This window comes from Carassius auratus, unplaced genomic scaffold (genome assembly GCF_003368295.1).
Source record: "Carassius auratus strain Wakin unplaced genomic scaffold, ASM336829v1 scaf_tig00214259, whole genome shotgun sequence".
In the NCBI taxonomy this organism is placed as follows: Eukaryota; Metazoa; Chordata; class Actinopteri; order Cypriniformes; family Cyprinidae; genus Carassius; species Carassius auratus.
The window spans coordinates 751671-775240 of NW_020527582.1; the positions used below are offsets into that span (position 1 = coordinate 751671).

Consider the following 23570-nt stretch of genomic DNA (forward strand, 5'->3'; position numbering starts at 1 on the left):
TAGTTTAGGCCTGTGGCATAGTGAGTTTAAAACTAAACCATCACAAATTCATGTAGTGGATCTATAAGGGGTGTTTGTGTCAATAAATGATGCCATTTTGAATATGTTATGTGAGGACACACTGTTGAAATTCTATCTTAGAAGACAAGTGAGAAAAAAACCAAAACCTTTTCAACAGTTAAAAATTAATTTATTAAATTTCACAGTTTGTTCTTAAAGCACTTTGTACTGACAACCAATTATGTGGAATCAGAATCTTGTAAGTTATTTTGTCATGCTAAACCAAAATTCGAAATAACAACTGACAAAACTCTGTCCGGCAACTAAAATAAAACAACTATAGGATCTGTCAGAATGAGGTAGATAGAATATCTAATTTCACAGATGGTTTTCCATGTAGAAGAGACTGAATATTAAGCACATATTTCAGAAAGTTGACCATCTGCCATCACAGAGAGCATCCTTTTGTTAGAAAGTTCCAAAATGTGTTTGTGTACCCTTATCTCAATATCGTCAATACCAAAGTGATATAATCTCTATTAAAACTACTATTAAATACTGCATAATATACAGGTGTATTATTTTACCAGGGCTTCCATAATACAACAACAGATACAGCAAGGCACTCTATTTAATGAAAGCGTGAACACAGCATGTGATCAAACCCAAACTGTAAAATCTTATCTAAAAGATGATATTACTTTTATGTTGTGCAGAACAGCCCTGCAGGTGCAATGTTGCATTATGGTTATGTGCTGTTCTCCTTTCTACTTTATACAATTAAGTTGATTCCTTTACAAAAGTAAGCTTAATAGTAGCCTAATTCCACACTAAAATGAAATTGAAACATTTGTTAGAAAGGTTCTAGATATTTTGGATGTTCCTCATTCCCTAAATCATGGCTTGATTTTGAGGCTGGGCCTCAAAACTGACAATATACCTAAAAGAGAAGAAACGAGGCCACAGAAGCCCACCACCCCTGCATTTGTTTGGTAAAAGCCCAGTTTGTCAAGTGGAATGAAAAGATCACAAACATTTTTAACTGTATCGAGAGCCACAGATGGTTCATTCCTGAGGCTCTCGATCAGAAGGAAGAGGAACGCATCAAGCTGAGGCACTATGACACAAGCCACATCCGGGCTTTCATTGAGGTGCTGGTCAACTTTTTGCTGGAAGTGTCGTTCCTGAGACTTCTGCACCATAAGCCGGATGATCACATAGACGTCTCTTGTGAGATTCATAACCAATGATAGGAAATAGAAGCGAGTGGAGTTCAAGCTCAACTGCTCCTTGTCGAGGTCACGTATTAGCCCAATACTTCTGGCCCACAGTAAGTTGTCACAGATGAAATACAAGGCACGGTTGAGGTTGGCAAAAGTAAGGCAAAAGCGCAGCATGGGGTCAGAAATATGAAGAGTGCTCTTGGCTGCATGGATCGAGTTGACGGTGTTCCCAAGCCTGAGTACTGACACACACAAAAAAGAAAAACAAATACATTCCTGATGATATTCTTTTTATTTCTGCGAAAAATAGAGTTCAAAAAATTACTAAATGTTACTACTAAATTAAGTCGGGAGTGTAAAAAGTTATTGCTTAAAGTACATTACTATATCAAACATTGGCTAGGCATGTATGTAGTACATTATTTCCTTGTAAATGTATATGTACAAATATTCAGTTTTAACACAACGCATGTAAAGAACATATCCCCCAAAATTGTACTTAAGTAAACAAGTGCACTGATACTTTTCACTCTACCAGTATTCATTTGTGATCCTTTCGATTTCACTTGTATTAATTCCATTAGTGACTTGCATCTATTTAATTAATCAGTAGTACGTAATCATCCTCACATGCTAGCCACTATCCCAACTGTAGTTGGTAGCCTACATAATCTATTTGTCCAACAACTATTCTAATCTTTAATTATTAATCTTATTAGTAAAACTGGCATTCTGACAACTTAAGCTTACATGTCTAGTCAAAGCTGCAGTCGGTAACTTTTGATGCTCTAGCGTTCAATAAACGAAGATTGTAGCCGGAGCTACTTCTCTCCGTTTATGTCTATGCAGAATCACAAAGGTACTGGGTTACTCCGCCGCGGTATCCCCGAAGCAATCTAAAATAGTCAGAATATAAACACTTTTTATAGGTGTACCCTTGTGATTCAGGACAGGCTACAAACACGGTTTGGAAAATGAATTCATGGTGTACTCGCTTATTATATACATTTTGTAAATTTTGAGCACAAAAAAAAAGTTACGGACCGCAGCTCTGATTGGTTGTTTCTTAACGGGAGCGATGCATTTCTGCAAATGTAAATAAGACCACTGGGAGGAGCCAGAGGAGCTTGATTTTTTTCACAGATTATCTGTCTCATATATAACTGTTAGGACATAATGACAGGTTTAACAAATACATTTTTACAAAAGTTACCTACTGCAGCTTCAAGTCAGTTTTTATTTGTATAGCACTTAACACAATACACAGTATTTCAAAGCAGCTTTACAAAAAAATCATGATTTTAATGTTTGCAATATCTTATACTTTCATGTTGTATAGTCATATTTTGCAGATTAGAGCTGGACAATAATACAGCTCACATTTTGCACTGATATAAACAATCAAGTTAGGCTACAGTCATAGCCAGAAGTTTTGGCAGTGGCATACATTTTGTGTTTTCCAAAGTTTGCTGCTTTTGTGTTGTTCATTCACATTGTTTCTAGATTATTGTGCAGAGTGATCAGGTGCATTTTAAATAATTTCTAAAAGTTGCATTGACCAAAATAATGAACTTTTCAAACATACACACAAAAAAAAGAAGTCGCTGTTTTTTGATCCTGAGACAAAATGACCAGCTATCACATTAATTGACTAATCATACCAGCAGCACATTTGAAAGTGTGAAGGAGTACTAGTCAGGTGAAAGCATTATCATACTAAATTGATTATAAGAGCAGACTGATGGAGGGAAGAAGAGCTTCCAATCATTGTGTTCTTTTTAGCAATGGTTACCTCCAGAGAAACACATCCAACCATCATCTCTTTGCATCAAAATGGCCTCACATGCAAGGAAATTGCTACAAAGAATATTGCACCTGAAAGCATTGATAGCCAAGCATAGCTTTCAGCAGGCCTATTGAAACAGGACAGAAAATAGCTAATTACTTCTAAAATGCTTTATGTTAAAATCTTGATAACATTATAAGTGGACCTCAGAGAACAGTCAAAATTAAAAATCTAATCAGTTCATGACCCATTTAAATCTAGTTTAGGCCTGTGGTGTAGTAAGTTTGACAGTTACCGAATCATCAAGAACTTCAAGGAGAGAGTTTCGACTGCAGTGAAGAGGTCTTCGGACGTCCCAGAGTGTCCTGCAAAAACCAGGACCGTCTCCTCCTGAGGATTCAGCTACGGAGTCGTGTCTCCAGCAGTACAGAGCTTGTTCAGGAACAGTAGCAGGTTGGTGTGAGAGCATCTGCACACACAGTGAGGCCAAAACTTTTGGATAACAGCCTGGTGTCAAGAAGGACGCCAAAGAAGCCACTTCTTTCCAAGAAAAACTTCAAGGACAGACTGAAATTCTGCAGGAAGTACAAGGATTGGACAGCAGAAGACTGGTGCAAAGTTATTATCTCTGATGAAGCTCTCTTCCGACTGTTTGAGACATCTGGAAAATTGATTGTTCGGGGGAGAAAAGGTGAACGCTACCATGAGTCCTGTGACGTGCCAATAGTTGAAGCATCCTGAGACCATCCATCCATTTGTGGGGTTGCTTTTCAACCAAGGGAGTGGGCACTCTCATAATTCTGCCCAAAAACACTGCCATGAATAAAGAATGATATAAAAACAACCTGCGAGAGTGACTTCTCCCAACAATCCATGAGCAATTTGGTGATGATCCGTGCATTTTCCAGCATGATGGAGCTCTATGTCACAAAGCAAGACTGATAAAGTGCCTTACATTGAAATTACATTGAACTCTCTAAAGCTAATATCCAGCATGCCAGAGTGAATTGCAGAGGTTATGAAGAACAAGGGTCAATGCTGTAAATATTAACTCATTACATTGGTTGCCAATAAAACCCTTTAAAGGTGTCATATGACGTTGCTAAAAAGAACATTATGTTGTGTATTTGGTGTAATGCAAATGTGTTTATGTGGTTCAGGGTTCAAAAAACACATTATTTTCTACATAATGTACATTATTGTTCCTCCCCTATGCCCTGCCTTTATGAAATGTGTCAAAGCGGATATCATTCTCTTTTGGAAGGCCAAACAAAGTAGTTTTGCTTTCACAATGAAACACAAAGCATCTCCCAAATATGGTGGTGGTGGCAACAATACTACAGTGAGAATAAAAGTAACGCCTTCTTTCTTTGCGTGAACATTTGGCCGGTGTTATGCAAATCTTCCCACACAGTGACTTAGAGTTGTGGGGCATTTAAACGAGGTGTTTTAGAAAGGTCTGGATGAGTATCAACTTTTATAAAGAATATCCCTTTGTATTTTAGACTTCAGTTGTTGCAACTTTACAGATCTTATTTATGCACCAAGAGCTTTGAAACACCCCAAAGAGAAAGGAAAAAAATAAAATCACCCCCTTTAAAACTTATAATATACTTATCATTGTTTTTCAGTATAGCATAGAAACAAATACAGAAGCAGTAAACTTTGCAAAACACAACATTTACGTCACTGCCAAAACTTTTGGCCATGATTGTAGATATTGTTTTATATGTGTATAATGTATGCATGTGGGTAAAGTAAGATATACTTATATGTTCAAACTTTTTATGTAGAGGTGTGCAATAATATAGTTTATATTTTGCGACAAAACCCCATTTGATGTTAAACAATGGACATAAGAAAAAAGAGAAATAAAAATAGCAAGACAACACCAGGGGTAGTTAATACTCTAACTAATATCTCTAAGTGTAGTCTAAGTATAACTAAGTTACTAGAGAAATAAGAAATGTTACAATCTGAGATGAACTCTACTTATAAAGCTGTAACATTATACTGTCAAAGAAATGAAAGAAATTTTGTTTTGTTATGTAACAGTAAATGTTCATGCTTACGCTTCCGCCCAGAACTCATATTAGACTCCAGAGATTGCAGCTTTTTGACCAGCTCTTTTCTCTTCGCTTCATTTCTCAGAAGGTATTTCGCCAAAGCACATGCATATTGTGTTGCTCTAAATCAAGCAAGCAAACAAACAACAAAATGTTCAGAAATTGTCTTGCTCGTCTTTACGGAGAAATCATTTCAAATTGCTGTAGATTTGACGAATGATGAGTCACTGACCTGAATATGCGATCCCTTCCTTGACTTTGGTTAGTGAAGCTGATATAAGTTTCCATGTGGCTGCAACAGATGGTGTGCAACAAACACTGTGCAAAACGCGATTCGTTGATGAATAAATGCCTAAAAGCTCAAAAGTCGATGCATACTCAAATTTAAAGATCGTGTTAGTGTTGTCACTGTCCTGTAAAAAAACAACACGATAATGCGTGGCTGTGGGAACAGAGGTGAAAGTTCACGCAACATATAAAAAAAAAAACGTTGGAACCAAAGAAAAAATGTCACATCCCTTTAATAAATCATTATTGTGTCTATAAATATATAAATAAATAAATATATAAATAATTTAGAACTTAGAGATTGTAAGAAATTTTAAATGTATTACATTTTATGAATAAATAAATAAATAAATGTTTATGACAGGCAGCGTGTTTGACTCATCTTACGGAATCGATTCTTTTGAGCAGTTCGTTAAAAAAAAAAAACACAACGTAACCTTACTTGTAATATTTCTTCTATCGCCCCAAAAGCAGAAAGTATTGCCTCCTTGCTTTGAACAGTTCGTAAACGAATGGATTAGAGTACACTGGCTTTGCTTTACGAATATGTTTCATTGAAAAGATCCGACTCAAATGAACGATTCATTCATTTTCACTTTTGTACTGATTACTTTGTCCATATTCCCAGCACTTATCTACATTTTAAGATTAATATTTTAACTTGTGTTACTATAATAAATATGTTTTTGTATTGAAAAAAAAGTGTTTTTGTTAATTGTCGTGAAATGTGAAGCTCGCGTTTTAAATCGGATGTTTTTGGATGACGAACAAGTTACAGTGTTTACTTCCGGATTTAACTGACCAATGGCGGGCTTGGAATTGGAGAATGGAACTACAGTTTTTTTCTTTTCTTTTTTCTTTATTGCAACAACATTACAACCAAACAAGGTACATGAACATATTTCCAAAAAATATCCACAATTATTCAGACTTGGTTGAGCATAACAAAACTTATAACAACAAACACACATCAAAAAAAGAAAAAAAAAAAAAAACAAGAAAAAAAGAAAAAACAATACTACAAAATGGGGTTTAAAATCAAATTATATAATTCCAACATAGAGGTCATCTTAAGGGCTTTTTTATTCTTAACAAATTTTAAGGATTTATATAAAAGTTTTAGCTCGTTACTCCAATGAATAAAGTTGGGCTTAGATTTAAACCATCTGCATTTGTGAATAAAAAAACCTCCCAAAACATATCAGAGAATTGAGAAAAAATTCAAAATATTTGTTTTCATGAAAAATACCAAACCTAACTACCTTCATATTGAATGGTGGTGTAATTCAACATCTTTGGAACATAACCAGTTTTGCATCTCACTCCAAAAGAAGTGAATTGAATCACAAAAAAAAAAAAAAAAAAAAAAAACATGCTCTGAAGTTTCAATACTTGTTTCACAAAAAAACACAATAATTTGCATCAAAATTACATTTTAACCTTAAAAATTCTTTGGTAGGGTAAATCTAATTTATAATCTTGAAGCACACCTCTTTAACTTTTGGTGAGACAAATCGTTTTTTCAATTTTTTTTAACTTCACTCCTATCAAAATCTTTAAGCACATATTCTCGCAGAGCATTTTTATTACAAAAATCATGAGCTTCTAAAGAAAGCTGCCTCAGTTTTGGGGAAACTTTGGAGTTCACAATATCTTCTTTAACCATTACTCTTAAAGCAACTGGAATCTGGCTCTAATAATTTGATTGTAATTATTAATGGTACATTGCAGTCGGAATTTCTCACAAAACTCTCTATGTAGTAACAAATTCCCATTATCATCCAAAAAATGGGCAACAGGCCAAATCCCTTTGGATTTCCAGAGAATGGAAGTACTGGTTAGAAACTGTGTCTTATCAAACTGCTATTACATTTAAATTCACTATTGTCTTATTTGTAATTATTTAGTGGCTAGCAAGTGGTCGGTGTGATCATTTGTCTTGCAGAACAATTATAAATTGTATGATCTGTTTCATATAATTATGTTCTTTGCTGCTACAGACAAGTCAAATAAATTATCTAACAATCTTATATATATTTGATTATCAGCATCAAGCTGCGAGTGTGTGTGCATTTTAAAGTCAGTAAGTCAAATTTATTTATATAGCACCTTTCACAGACAAGAAGTCGCAAAGTGCTTTACAATCTGTTAATAAAAAGGATCAAACATGCATACAATAAATCTACCATAACACAACACACAGAAACACTTAGTTCTGTGAATTATGAAACTATGCATAAATATTGGCATTAGTCTATAAGAAATCAATTCAAAATCATCAGGGACTGGAAGTGACTTTAAAATCTCTTTTGTAACTGTGCGTGTCATAAAAAGGAAGTTCTTTACAATGAAACACATCATAAAAGCAGGGCCTTGACAGTCCAACTAAGTGACTTGGATTAGATTACCATGCATAGACTGCTTTCTGTTTTTAATCAGGATGCGTGACGATCTGAACTGCTCCAGTGTGATTACCAATTAGTTTTCCTGCCTTTTGGAAGACTATGTCCAGACAATTATTTGTGCTTGCTAGTATTCAATAGCATCTGCCTATTATTGTTTACAGAAAAAAAATAAATAATAATAATAATAATAATAATAAAGATAAAGATGATAAAGACTGTGAAATTTACATTACTCCACATTTAGCATCTTATGAAGGGGAAAACTGCTTGCTTATAAGAAAGAATCATCGTTAAGATGTTTTTTATCTAACTTGACCCCGTTGCTTCCGACTAAAACTTCTCTATCGATAATATTGCATTCTCCAGTGAAAAACAATAATTTACAAGTGAAAACACTACAAAACAGTTCTAAAAATATGTTTTATGAATTTGGTGTGAGAGGACAACAGGAGATTAACTTTTTCAATAGAAGATTTATTAATTACATTTTTTTATGCCTTAATAATGGATGTATTTCTTGCAACTTTTCTCTTCACAAGACATTGATTAGTGGAATTGTGCTGATTTCTTGTGAATAATTCTGATGTTTTTATCAGATGTATGACTCCTGCATACCCATACACTGCAGAGGATCTATTGGTGAGCAAAGTATTCATTTTCTCCTAAACTATCCTGATGAATAAATTAAATCATCTATATTTTGGATGGCCTAGGCTAGGGTGAGTAAACCTTCAGCAATTTTTGTGTGAACTACTCCTTTTCAAACATCGCTAAAATCACCAGCTTCTTTCTTTCTTTCTTTCTTTCTTTCTTTCTTTCTTTCTTTCTTTCTTTCTTTCTTTCTTTCTTTCTTTCTTTCAGCTGGAAAGCTGGAATGTTATACACACTATTATTTTTACTTCATAAGATCGTGTGAAAGTCAGATCAGTTTAAGACATACACCTGCAGGGGGCAGTGTTTGATCAAGACTGACGCTCAATGTTAGTCTCACACAATATGTAGTAGCTCCTCCAAAAATGTCTTTGCACACACCGGGCAAACATACCTCAATCATAAATTCAACCACCTCAAGGCTGCAATATGGCATTTAGAAAGGCAGTTCAGGTAAATGGCTGCCCAAATCAAATATGCAGTGACATTTTTATCTTATTATGAAGTTGTTTCAGGCTATATTGATGTAATTAAATGGCAAAATAAAATTAGGATAGATATCAGATTTGCATGCAAGAAATTATCTCAGTTATTACCGAGGTACTCCTGGAAGAGCTGAAGTTTATTGAGGAAAGCACAGATGGTTTTCCCAAGAAAACTGTGTTCTTGAAGAAACATATTAATGTGGTTTATTGAAAAACAATAAATTTAACCAATGCATTTCCAGCTGGAGCTGTGTAGAGCATTACACGAATTCATGGTTATTGACGACCAGAGTGCTGTTTTGATGTGTCACAGTTATGACTAAGATCAAGATGTTTGCATGGAGTTTAATATTTACAGAGACACACATTACATTCGCTGTATGAAACGAGTGATACTAAAAACACTTTTTTTGTGTTTGTGTGTGTGAAAAAATATGAATACAGAAACGAATTCCAGGGAAACAAAGAATCTCACTTTGTTACTGGAATTATTGATTGAAGCATGGGCTATTTTAAAGACGCCCGGAGGCGAGTGAAACTAAATTGTATTTATCTCTTTTGCCCTCCATCCAGCGGGAGGTTATTTTAGATATTTTCAAAAGGGTTGCCAGGTGCAGTACATCATGCTCTCTTGTGTAAGACTGGAGATTATAAGTTAATGCACTCAAATCTTGTAAGGTTTCACACAAAGCTGTTTTGGCTAGGTTGTAATACACTTGTTCTGTATATGTAAGGGTTATTTTCTACCTGGAAAGTATTTATTACATTTATGGACATTTCTGTTGACTCTAAAACACTATTCAGTGCAGTGCAAATCTCGAGAGCTAAAACCTAAAAACCTGTAAAAAAACAAAACACATCAATAAGGAAATTTGCTTCATATTAATACGTTTAGAACTAAATGGTGTTTTTCTGTTAAATTGTTCTTCCTTTGAAAATTGGGTATGAGGGTGACTTTTTATATGTTATAGTATTTTGCTGCTGCATATAATTAGCTGCATTTAAACTTTATTTTATCATTTAATAATCCTTGGAAACGAGCAAAGTGCATATTTGTTTGTTCCACTGCCCTTATTTGTGGAAGGACGGCTATAGTTTATCAGATATAATACAAATGGGTATACAGTCAGTGGTTATGAAATTAAAGTTATTTAATACAATTTTAAATAAAATAGTTACATTTTGGATCAAAATGTATAAAGTAGCTAGTTGGAAATAAAAATCCATAGTATTTTTATATACATATTTGTTAGATTTGTGGGGAATAACAGATAATTTCGTTTGTTTATATTTCATTTTATTTTAGTTTTTTGTTTGTTTGTTCGCATTTGTTTCCAATACACTCAGATTCATATCACATGTACAGTCATTATTCCAGCCTCAAAAGACATCATTTTCAAAAGCGAGCCTTTCATGTTTATATTGAGGCTACCCAATGCCCTCTAAAGAAACAACTGTTGAACAAGTTGCATCAAACAGAAATGCATTCAAGCTGTGTGTTGAAATGAAAGAGAAAAAGCCATTTCATGGAGCTTTGTTTTGGTCAGAAGATAATACGTTTACAAAATCCGCCTTTTCTTGTTTTTTTCTTTTTGTTTTTCTTCAGCTTCAGCGGCTTTCTGGATTTGAATATACGCACTGTTGTTTTATAAGACTACAAATGAGACTATAAAATAAATATTTGATGAAATGAACCATTTGATGTTTACTAAAGAATGGATTTAAAGATCTGAGCACACATATTATGTGTATAATAGCAAATCAATGACATGAACCGATTCTGGGCTGAGAGTGACTTGAATGCTAAGCTGAAATGCATCATTCAGAAATCTTTGCCATTCAATTTGTATTCATTTCTCTTATTTTGAAGTTCACAATGATGAATAATGTATTTTGCCCCTCTCTTCAAGGAGTCTACAGTACATGTCAATGAAGTGTAAGACTAGATGCCAGCAAAGCTTTTGAATTTAAAAAAAAATAAAAAAAAAATAACAGCTGTGCTGTCAATTTCAATCACACAAATAAACCCGCAGCTTGTTTCTTTCTAGTTTGACATTGTTCAGATATGAATGTAAAACTAACTTCTAATATAGGCTGGACATTTTGTGAAGGTGTCAGGTGATATTGACCCTATGCTTTTCCAGGACTGGCGATTATGCAAATAAAGGCCCAGGATATATGTTCCACATAAATAATAGCTTTGAAACGTCAGTACTTTTTATTGAACATTCAGCCAATTTTGGCATGAGCCAGAGAATGCTTAAGCCTTGCAGACTGCCAAGGTGATTAGCCTCTTATTTAGCAATGTGCCTTCACCAGTTTAAAGTCCCGGACACATGAGTTCCCGCTAATACCAGAAATTAGTAGCCAGTAAGGGCCTGCATAATCAATACAAAAACACTCAATTAAAAAATTATATGTAGATAAATTGATGAACCTGCCAGCATCCCAGCACAAGAGATATGAAAAAAATCAATGAATAGATTAAAAAGAAAGAAAAAAGTTTTACTACACATTAGTATTAGGCCATCTAAGGTAGTAGATTGATTGAAACACACACAAGAATAGAAATGTATAATAAAGCTACTGAGCTTTGACATCCTGATACAGTCCAGATGACACTGTTTCACACCAAAGACAATTTTTTATTTTATTTTATATCCTGTTGTTTTAAAACAGACATCTGCAGTTATTTGTGTTTGACTTTGTATTTCTCCTGGTTATGACGGGTGGCAGGTATTGATCTATTCTGGAAGCTTATTACTGCATCTGAATGTTCACTTTAGCTACCGTGTCAAAAGATGGCCATTGATTTCTAGTCATTGGAAAACATTTGTGTTGTTCGAGCTTTTAGACTCAAAGGTCTGAATTCATAATGAGCTTTATGATATATCATGAATAGTGGCATGAAGAACATGTCATCTGAAATTGTGTTGAATATTTGATGAAATATCTGTGATATATAATATCAAACTAGCACTTTTTCCATAACTACACTATTCCTCATTTCATGTTTTCAGCCTGCTAACTGCCAACATATTTCTATAATTTCCTTAATTATTTTTTTAACACTTATTTGGGAGTTCAGCTTTTCTTTGTTCACCAGAGGTCATGATAAATTTGTGAAAAATGCATTCAGAAAATGTGCTGTGTTTAATGTTTTTAATATTTATGCCACTTGTACAAAACTGGATGATATCAAGTTTACTCTTAATGCCATTCTTAGCACAGAAAATCCAAAACGAGTTTGTAAATTTGCCAAAAGACAACCTTTCAAAAGGCTCAAAAAGCAGTTGTACTCTGAAAGTTTTCATTTTAATTGGTCTTTAAAGCAATAAACTGACAAAAGAACAGAATAGCTGGATTAGTTAAAATATTATGAAATGATTTGAATCCAACTTCATTCCAGTGCTATTCAGATCCATACAGCAGGTACAGAAGGTACAGTCACTATGTAATACATGTTATCAGATTAACAGGCATTGTAAAGTGAAAGAATCAATAAATCAGTAAAGTTTTAGTATGCAGCAGTGTTTTCTAGATAACTCGCGTTTCTTCATTTTCTTTAGAAATTGTAAAGGCTTTTTTTTTTTATATTGTTCTGTATTCATGAATCATTTTTTAAACTAATATGTGCACATGTTATTAAGCATGTGGATGTAATTAGTTGTGTAAACAACTGTTAGACCCATAAGATCCACACGGCTGTATATTTTAACAGTGATGCTAAGGTCATGGATGGGGTTTCATTGTGTTGTGTTTGTGTTTAGGAAGAATAAACAACTCATTTTACCTACACAAGGGCTGCTGTATAGAGGGTCGAAGTGTCATGAGAAAAGACATGTTTCCTTTGAGCTGCGTCTGGATGAGTCAGGTCTTACCACACCATTGCATGTTAGTCAGATTGACTTTATTTGAGTGGAAATGTCAATCTCTATTCATAACACAATTGTTGAAAAAGATGGTCTGACCCCCCCAGATTCATAGTAACCAGATCCGTCCCCCTCAGTGTCTCAATGAAAGGCTCTGTTGGTAAACAGAGGATTAATCTGAGTTTCTGCTATGTACATTAATCTAAGTAGAAGCGACCTGACACACCACTCCTTAAATGTTTTGACCGCAGTGAAGATTTCAAAATAGAGGCGTGGCACGGTGGCCGAGAGAGCTCAACGCGGTGCAACTTCACAAAACGCGTTCAATATAGAAAAAGCACCAGCAAATTAAGAAAACATCTTCAGCAGTTTGACAGCACACGTGCTGCAAATACTCACAACACAAACAAATACAGAAACACTCGGCAAATACTCACCACAAACAAGATTACCCCAACAAAAAGAAAATTTAAACAAGGCTTTTTTATTTTTGAGTATTGATTACCATTTGTATAACCATAGTTGTACAAATACAATGGTTAAACTATGGTTGGGGTATTAAATCCATGTTTCATTTGTTAATGATTACAGTAACAATTTTTTGTTAGCTTTTTTTATATAATAAATGTATTTATTAATTCATTCATTTCAATAGTAAAACCATAGGCTATGTTTAGTTTTTGTAAGGTAAGTTGTAAAAGTAAGTTAGCCAGCTTACATAACGTATTTAGTCAGCTTATTTAGGCTAATAATATCCATAAAAAAAAAAAAAAAAAGCTAAGGAATCTATGACCAGGATTGTTAAAATAAACAAAGATCTTTTCAGAGCAAACATTGATGAATAATGTCCCAGCCATGTTTGTCACTTTACGGTTCCCTTAAATATTAAATGTCTTTATTTGTTTGTATTGTGAGTATTTTCAGCACATGCTGTCAAACTGATGAGGATGTTTTCATAATTTGCAGGGATTTTTGTAATTTGCAGCATGTTTATCTCTCTCAGCCACCGTAGCAGGTCCTGTTGGGGTATGGGTGTATTTGTTTTGGTGCTAAAGAATCGGGTCAGGGCAGATGCTGGCTGAAGCACAATAACTACTAGTTCACTACACGCTGTTCTGTTGTCAGACACACAACGATGGTGCTGCCACTGACGGTTATGTTCTCTCTGTGTGAGTGTGTAACCATAGTGATCTTATACAGGTGCATCTCAAAAAAAGTTGAATGTCCTGGAAAAGTTTATTTTTGTGATTTAATTAAAAAAAGCAAACTTTCTTATATTCTAGATTCATTGCACACAGACTGAAATATTTCAAGAGTTTTTTGTTTTAATTCTGATGGTGACTTCCAGCTTTGAAAAATTAAAAGTAGGAAACTTTGAAAGAAAAAGAAAAATTTAAATCCATAGTAGGTTTAATTATGCACTCAATACTCAAATACAACCTGGGCTTCAGTGCGGCGTGGCATAAGGGCAATCAGTCTGTGGCACTGCTGAGGTGTTACTGAAGCCCAGCTTGCTTTGATAGCGGCCTTCAGCTCCTCTGTATTGTTTGTTAGATGTTACTTATCTTCCTCTTCACTATACCCCATAGATTGGCTGGCCAAACAAGCTTCATTTGAATATTTTAATAAAGAATGCATGAAGTTTGCACAGCTGTTGTTTTGACATTTATTCACAATATAAATTCTACATTATAAATATTTACTGTAATTTGCATTCAGTGCATCCTCGAGTAGGGTGTAGATAAGTTTGTTTCTTCATCAGAACAGATTTGGAGAAATGTAGCATTATGCTACTTCCAATGGATCCTCTGCAGTAGGGCTGCACAATTAATCAAAATTAAATCGCAAGGGCAATAAATCATGATTAGGCAGAAGCTGGATTGTCATGCGTATCTTTCAGTGAAGCACAGTTCTGTGATCAGCAATAAATATCCATCTAATGGCCAGAGGGTGCTCTCGTGCTGAAAAATCCAAATATGCAATGAAGAAGAAATCCAGGAAATGATGGTGATTTTAGAGTTAAAACTTTATTAAATATGGCATTTTCCCGTGCTTTCAGATGGGCCAGCATTTATTACAATGAGCCATAGTTCACTGAGAAGATACATAAACAGCTGTCATTATCACGAACGATATTGTCGATTTTATAAATGATATTGTCTGTGATATTGTCTATAGATGAGATTTTGCATAGTTTGTCAGAACTGCTCTTTGTAGTAAATGCTGCACCACCTGAAAGCAGCTGATGGAGATTTACTGTTAATCACAGAACTGGCTTTACTGACTAAATATACATGACAATCGTGATTAATCGTGTTTTGATTAATCGTGCAGCCCTACTCTGTGGTGAATGGGTACCGTCAGAATGGCACCAACTCACTGCAGAGGATTCTTTGGTGAGCAAGTGATATATAATAAATTTCATTTTATTTCCATTTTGTCTGTATGTTCTTCTTCTTCAGGCTTAAACCCCTAAACTGTCACTCATGTTTTTGAACATAGACTTTATAGTGCACGATCCAAACTTAAATTTTTATAATTCATGAAACATTTTGTAACATGATATTGATGTACCATTTACATGATAATGCAATGTCTGATTTTAGAATATGTTTTAAAGGATGAATTTTGAGATTTTAAGTTTTCATTTGATATATAATTTCTGATAATTTCCTAAATGTGATATAGAAAAAGGCAATGAAGAAGTCTTTTTTTAACAAAGCTCAGAACTCCTGCTATAATGTAGATTTTTGAGGGTGCTATATATGTGTCTCCAACTTCTCTTGTTTGCTGTGTCCTCTACTCTGATGCCCAAGGCCTTCATGTCCTCATTCACACAATCTTAAAGTCTCATTTTTGGCCATCCTTTCTTTCTTGTACTAACGTATTCATCATCTCTTCTCAAAATGTGACCGTACCATCTTAATCTGTTCACTATCAGCTGGTTACTTAATGATTCCACTTAGAGCTGTTTTCTAATATTGTAATTTGTCTCCCGATAATATTTTGTTAGCCCTAAGAAGAATTGTGTGTACGTAACTTTTATTAAACTGGATTCAGACCAGCCACTATCCCTGCAACGTGTCTACCATATTTGTTAGTCTATGGATTTGCACTGAGGGCAAGTCCAGGTTCACTGTTACAGGTTTAGCTCCAGCTTTTCTGCTTTCTTGCCTTTTAGCCTTTGAGCAACACACCAAACCTCCGGTTGCTTGAGGGCAACTGCTGCTTATTTACTGTAAGTATTTTTGGATGAAAGCATTTGCTAAAAGGGGTTCTAAAGATAACTAAATGGTGACTAAAATTTTTATCACAGTCGGAGTTTAGCACAGGAGATGATCACTGGAATAAGATCTTAATACATGCAGGAATACAGATCGTTAGCATAGCAACACCTCAGTTAATGAGACATAAATATAGAAACACAGAAACGGTCAAAATCATATGATGAAATCAATCTCGTAATTACTCTACAGAAGGTTAGTGAGTTTGTGTTGCTTCTAGAACATGTTATACCTTTTAGTTTATTTTCTTTTTTTCTCCAAAGAGATCGAAAATCATTCAACACACATTTCATTTCAGCTGGGTCTGTTTTCAGTATATAATTTAAAGTACACAATCAGTAGCATCTGACTTGCAAGGCTTTTACATTTCTAACTTTATCCTCTGACATGTATCTTTCGCAGTGATGGCTTCTTTTGTGCTATTTTTCCATATGTGCTGGTGAAACACAATACTATTTATCTTCAAAACACCTTTACTCTGCTTCTAGTCTATTTTTTTCCAAATCCAAAATTCTGGGTTTTCCTGTGGCTTCTCTCACAATTCTCCTTTTAGTTCCCCCAGGATTTTGACTTTTCCTAAAACATCTTCCAATTCCTGATAATAATGCCAACTGGGACATTCAGATACTAAAGTTTATTATAATTCTTCTGGTTTATGCATTTCTTTTATATACACTTTATTATTTTATCTCCAGCTTCCATGAAATGCTCCTGCTTCTAAAGCTGTTCTTCAGATTAACAACTTGTACTGTTAAACCTTCACAGAGCTCTATTCAGAAAATGGTTTACACAATTGCATGGCAATTATGTCACTTTTAGGGCAATTGCTTTTCACCTGTGTAAACTCAAGGACTGAGTACTTACTCAAAGTATTATAATTATGTGAAGCTCGTCCAAGGAAAAAGCTTTTGCTTCTTTCATTTGATCTGTCTTGATCTCTCTGCCCCCCGATCAATCTACTGATGTAGACAGATAGCAGAAGGGCTCTTTCAGACCAATTAATATTGACTTAACTTTTCTGATCCTTTTCAGCCATAACCGACCACACTCAGACACATACTAAAGGTGTTTTGGGGTCTTTTAAGGACCCATACAATGAGTGCAAGGTTTTGGCTGTTAGTTTGAACAGTTAGCAAAGCAAATGGTAGATGCCATTACTACATCAATGTACTGAGAAAAAAAAAGAATATTACTTTATAAATTAATTATAAGAGAAATGTTTATCTCAAAAACATCAAATTTATATGTTCCTTGTCTGTTGCCTCCGCTGTCTGCTGACGGTACAGTTCTCAGGGCACCATGAATGGGAATACTAACGGATTGCTCTTTTTAGATATTATAGATCTCTTTTGTTGGAGTGCATTGTAAGAAGTGTATTACATTTGGATGAAAGAACTTGTACAGTATTTTGGCCTGTGATTCTGAGACTGACATGCTTGGTGCCATTTTGCTCAGAAGAACTGGTGTGTGGAAATATAATATAAAATCAGTCAAAGTCTTTAATCTTTGAAGTCATGTTTCCCATTCCCAGTGCTGGCGTAGTTTCTTTGTTGAGAGTTGGAGAGTGAGTTTGTGGCTGACAAGAAATGCTCTGGTATGGTAGCTAACTTATTTAATAATAATAATAAAACATAATAATTCATGACTTTAGAATCTCGCCAGAATTAGTATGTCATCCTGGTACTTTTAGCTTACTGTTTTATAACTAATGTCAGTTCAGACATACTCTTTTCACTTCCTGTTTTTCACCTGCTGTACTGTGTGCATTGTATTGTATGCAGCAACAACTAATGCAATTTTGAGTCATATCCTTTCACTTCCAAGGTTTATGACATGGATGTGCAATCGATTTGACATGCACAAAAGACCACCAAATCTGTCCCCAAGGATACATTAAAAGGAGGCATTCTACACAGTGAACAGTCTCTGAAGTTTACATGGATAAAGAATGATCCACATTTAAATTATTATTCTACTTTACTATATACTGTATATATATGGAATGGAAGAGCAAAAAGTCATTTGTCAGAATATTGCTCTACCCCCACTGCATGCACAGTTTATGTTTACCAGTGACTTTGAGAAAACCCCAAATCAATTAAAATTAATTCAAAAAGCTTATTTTTTCCCCTTCCTTTGTCATACTGCATATCTGACTAGACAGCGGTTGCTGCTTTGTATTTTTTATCATTGTTATTATTTCTACTGTTTCTACATGTCTAATGACATGGCTTGCCAGAGAAACATTATAGTAAAATATATGCGTTTTGATAATTTTGGGACAAGTGACTAAGTAGTGCTCAGTTTAGTTTATTTCTAAATAAAAATTTTGCATCAAATATTTCATTTACAGTACCATTCAAAAGTTTTAGATCAGTACAGAATTGTTTTGAAAGAAATGAATGCTTGTATTCTGCAAGGATGCATTCCATTGATAATTTTTATTTCCTTCTGCTACTTACTAGAGGTCACAGTGAGTGTTCAGCTTGAGAACAATGCTTTTCATCGGTGTTTGAGTCTAAAATTATCTCTCCTGTGTCTGATTACAATCTTCAGCATGTACTTGAATCATTGGTAGCCTGTGATTAATCTTTACAGAGATGTGAACTTCTTTTATGGGCTGATTCACTGGTACAGTTTTAGCAGTACAGAAGCAGTTTTATGATGTAGGCATAAAAAAACCTTTGTTTGCAAGAATATGAAAGGCGAAGGCTGAATCTTCTGGACCCATGATAATTTGTTTTGAAGATAACCCTGAGGCTTTGCTGCAGTCACTTTTTTCAATTATGCTAGATGACTTTAGGCTATAAGAGTGAGCAAGTGTTGCAAAAGAACTAATTGTGTTGTAAGTGTGTAGCCTCAATCGCTGGTATCAATATAAATTCAATTTTGCAAGGAAAAGGGTTAATCAGATTATTCAATTTCACTTGCTTTATCTCTCAACTCACCATCAGGCAGATATCCTGACAGTGAAGTCGAAAGCACTTTTTGGATTTGATTAGTGGGTTTCTTGGGCCAGTTAGACACCTAAGACAAATATAGATGCTCTTTGCATTAAAAGTCAGTTTGAATCGCTCTTTCCAACCCATTTTACTTCAGCGATTTGGCATGTTGAATACCTGAGTGAAATGAGGAGAAATGTATCATGGGACTTTATATTATCCACTGGGAGTTGTAGTATATATTGATTTTTATGCCAGTGAATTAAATCAAGCAAATCCTGAGCGCTTCATCTGCTAAACAAAAATATAGATCTAAATCCATAGTATCACTTTTAACATTGCTATATGAAGGAAACTGTGAAGGTCTGATCTGTGTTTGTTTGGGTTGTGTCCTTGTTTGTCTGGAGCACATGGCTGTCAGTTGGTATTTGTGTTTCCCCTGCCTCTCTTTTTTACCTGATGATCTTGTTAGGGTTTACACCAGTTTTAGATCATTAGTCACCCTTTATATCCCCCTCTAGTTTTATGTCCTGTGCCAGATTGAATCTTTTCTCTGCTGAGTTAGCCTGGCTTTTGTCTGTGTTGATTGTGCTCTTGTTTATGCTGTTGTCAAGTTTAGTCTTGCGTAGTTTTATTGCCATTGTCTGATAACTTCAGAGGTGTCAAGGAACGAAGTACCAATACTTCCTTACTGTACTTAAGTAGAAATTTGGGGTATCTATACTTTACTTGAGTAATTATTTTTCAGCCGACTTTTTACTTCTACTCCTTACATTTTCACGCAAGTATCTGTACTTTCTACTCCTTACATTTTAAAAATAGCTTCGTTACTGCTATTTCATTTCGGCTTGTTTTCATTCCGGCTTGTCATCATTAAAAAAAAAAAACATATCCAGATAATAGCGCCATCCGGATGGAGTGAATTTTATCGTGATTGGATGAGAAGTATAAACATAAACCATTCTGACACCCTATTGGTTTGTACGCGATCCATCACACCTGCACATGAAATCACATCACACTCCAGTCTCCAGCCAGGACATAGACAGTTTTGGGTTCGTTTATCAAAAAATATATTTCTTAAAAGTAGGGTTGGGTATGGAACCGGTATCCGATCGCCTCAGAGTCAGTCCCCTTAAATTTCACAGGAAACCGGCGTCAGACCGGTCTCCTCCCGTCTTTCTGCGCGCTCTTCAATCCGCAGACCGCGAGCGGAGCAGCGCATGCGCACGTAAACAAACAGAGGACACCATGTATCTGTTTATCGATAGATTGTTAGAATATCCGTATCTGTGCAGTTCTTTGTCATAAATACAGTTTACAAAAGGTCACGAAGAAGCAGTCAGTTTCTCACCTGTAAAGTTTTCGCTCATCACACAACAAGCCGTTTCCTTCAGTGAAAATCTAACGTTAGCTCTTAACACATATGAACGAACACATAGGCTACTTTAATTACTCTTATTTAAATATACTTAATTTAATCATACGTACTTTATACATACACTACTGTGCAAAAGTCTTAGGCACGTTAGTATTTTCACTTAAACGAATGGTGTTCGGCCAGTTATTTATATATTTTGCTGTAGTGTGTCAGTATAAAATATCAGTTTACATTTCCAAACATTCATTTTGCCGTCGTCAAACTGCTTGTGCATTCAAAATCGCACTACATTATTATTAAACGTAATGGCAAACTGATATTTCCTACTGACACACTACAGCAAAAGATATAAATAACTGACTTAAAACCCTTTTTTGGGGTGAAAATACTAATTTTTCCATAAGACTTTTGCACAGTAGGCTACTGTATTTTAAAAACGACATTGTTGCTACTTTATAAAGAATGAGCATACAGTAGCCTAATTCACAGAACTGATTAAAGACAGTGACAGACAGCACTCATCTTAACTAAATATCAGAGTGAGTGACCGATATACAGTAGAAACATTATGTGTGGTTTTCTATTAAATAATGACCCAGATTGTGAAATACATTTATTAGCCTTAGATTAAGGGAAGCAAAACTTGGGAAATGAGAGCACCCAAGCTGAAAGCTATGGATTTATTTTAAATACTTGTAATGTACTTTAAAGTTATCCATAGTTTTTTTGTGGTTCTTTTTTTTTTTTTTTTTTTTTTTTAGTATCGGTTCAGGCACCGTTTAGGAGCCACTACCGTTTTAAAAGTATCGAAAAGGCACTGGACCCTATTTAAAAGTTTATTTCTCACTACTGGCTCATTTACCAAATAGGTGCTTTCTCTTCGTCCTCCACAAATTAAGCTGCTGTAGGTAGTTCGGTAGCGAGACGGTTGAATAAATTAGCGTTTTCGATTGACGATGCGATTGACATTGACAATGTTGTGATAAGTAGGCTATACCAACTTTGTAACTTGCCCCCCCCACCCCCAACACTGGACATAGCAGACCTATTTACCGAATACAGGAAGCTATCAATCAATAAGGTATCAGGATTATGACTTATTTTTCAGTTTTAGTTTTTGATTATTCACTTGGATTAATCATTAATTTTGACAGCACTATAATGTTTATTGTAAATAGACAACCATACAAGTGTAATTGTTACTAAGCCTGCACCAATGTTCTTGTCCATTTCCCTCACAGATTCCTGCAGCTAAGCTTGGATGTACATTTACATTCCATTAAAGGTTATTGATGACATGCCTCTAAAGTTTGACTTTTTGCACCATAACAATACTTATTGGCAACTAGTCATCATATCTCTAGTCCTTTAATGTATTTGCATTGTACTAAAGTGCGTTCATTTTAAATGGGCATATATGCGGCTGATGAAGACCTGAAGGTCAAAACATTACTTGATTAAATTCCTCTGGAGCAGTAGTTTTCAGTGTTCAGACTTCACTTCTTTATTTGTCTATATCATTCAGTTGTCTTGCACCTGCGTCCTAATTGGATGTTTGGGATGTGCACACCATTTTTGTATTTTCATATATGCGGCTGAAACAGGAAGCCTAGTGCATCCCAAATTTTTCAACATGAACATTTTAATATAACATCATATTCATTATGGACTATGGCCTTTAGAAAAATGTGTTTTTGAGGAGGTGGGGTAGTGCACAATAGGCCCCTGTGGAGCGGCCTAAGCTTTTGTTCTTAATGGCATTTTTTTCCCCTTACATTACTTTTACTTTTATACTTTAAGTAGTTTTTTAAGCCAGTACTTTTACACTTTTACTTGAGTAAAAAGCTTGAGTTGATACTTCAACTTCTACAAAAGTCTTTTTAAACCCTAGTATCTATACTTCTACTTGAGTAATGAATGCCAATACTTTTGACACCACTGGATAACTTTTTGATAGTGTTATTCCATTTTTTCCTTTTTTTGTTGATTAGTTTGTGTTATATAGTGTGTGTGTTTGTGTGTGTGTGTGTGTATGTATATATATATATATATATATATATATATATATATATATATATATATAGAATAAAGGTGTGGTGGCCTGCTTTTCAGAAATAGATAGAAGTCGAGCACTGAGTATTGATGTCACCACAGTTCAGCAGCGGTGTCAGAGCCAGTGCTGTCACCTTTAGCATTTCATCCAGAGTCCAGGTAGAGACTCTGTGTTCCAAATCTCACTTTCATGTAAAGAGCAGCACAGGCTGTCATATCCCCTCATGTACCCGAAGTTCCCACAGTTTCCTCTTGAAATTATCCAAAGAGAGAAATTGACACTCATTTTCAAATTGGTCCGGTCATGTTCAATTAGGTGACCTTTGCACACCTGTTCATGAGTAGTTTTTGAAAGAGGGTTATGTAGGTCTGCTGTTTTCTGCTGAAGCATTCATACCTGTAAAAAAAAAAAAAAAATATATATATATATGACATTTATGATAAAATACCTGCAGATGTGGTTGCCAGAACTTCAGCCTAAAAAATATTGTAGAAACATTTTAGGTTTTACAGACATAACTTAAATTCACAATAAAACACTGTATTTAATTAACTAATGTAATATTAACAAACCAAAATATTGAAGTACTAATATCCATTTTGAACCATTGTAATGCACTGATAGCCACTAAAAACTGGTGGTGATGAAAAGGTCACATGATGAACCAAAGCTCTTTGCTAAGAGCTTTTTTACAAGCTGTGGAGGGCAATATTTATATATAGAAGGTGCACAATATCATTCACACAACCACTAAACAGCATGGTAACAAACAGTACTGAAATAATGCAATAACATTAATTAAAATGAGATGTAAGATAAAACCCTAAAGTATACAATTGAAGAAAAGAAGAAACAGTTATTTCAACAACAACAACAAAAATATAAAATACATTTACATTAAATGTATATATAGTATGGAAACTCATTGTTTACTGTAGAATTTTTACAGTCTTTTATTGCTAAAATCACAATATTTTTTTTGCTGAGGCCAGTACATCATCAACAATATGCTTGATTTGTTCTTTCATACTTTCCTTTCTGTTAATGCCAAGAATGGCTTTATCACAGACCCACATATTAACTCTGTGACATTCATTAGTCTTTTAACAAAGTTTTTGTAATTTGTGGAAAGTA

General features: G+C 34.7%; 1 protein-coding gene across 1 annotated transcript; it reads right to left on the reverse strand.

Annotated features, from left to right (window-relative positions):
* Nucleotides 1-701: 701 nt before the first annotated feature.
* Nucleotides 702-5554, reverse strand: LOC113091626 (peroxisomal membrane protein 11A-like). Its single transcript, XM_026257202.1, has 3 exons — nucleotides 5308-5554; nucleotides 5082-5197; nucleotides 702-1465 (listed from the first exon to the last, which is right to left on the reverse strand). Exons 1-3 carry the CDS (start codon nucleotides 5361-5363, stop codon nucleotides 897-899), a joined length of 741 nt encoding a protein of 246 aa, XP_026112987.1. The 5' UTR covers nucleotides 5364-5554; the 3' UTR covers nucleotides 702-896.
* Nucleotides 5555-23570: the final 18016 nt, after the last annotated feature.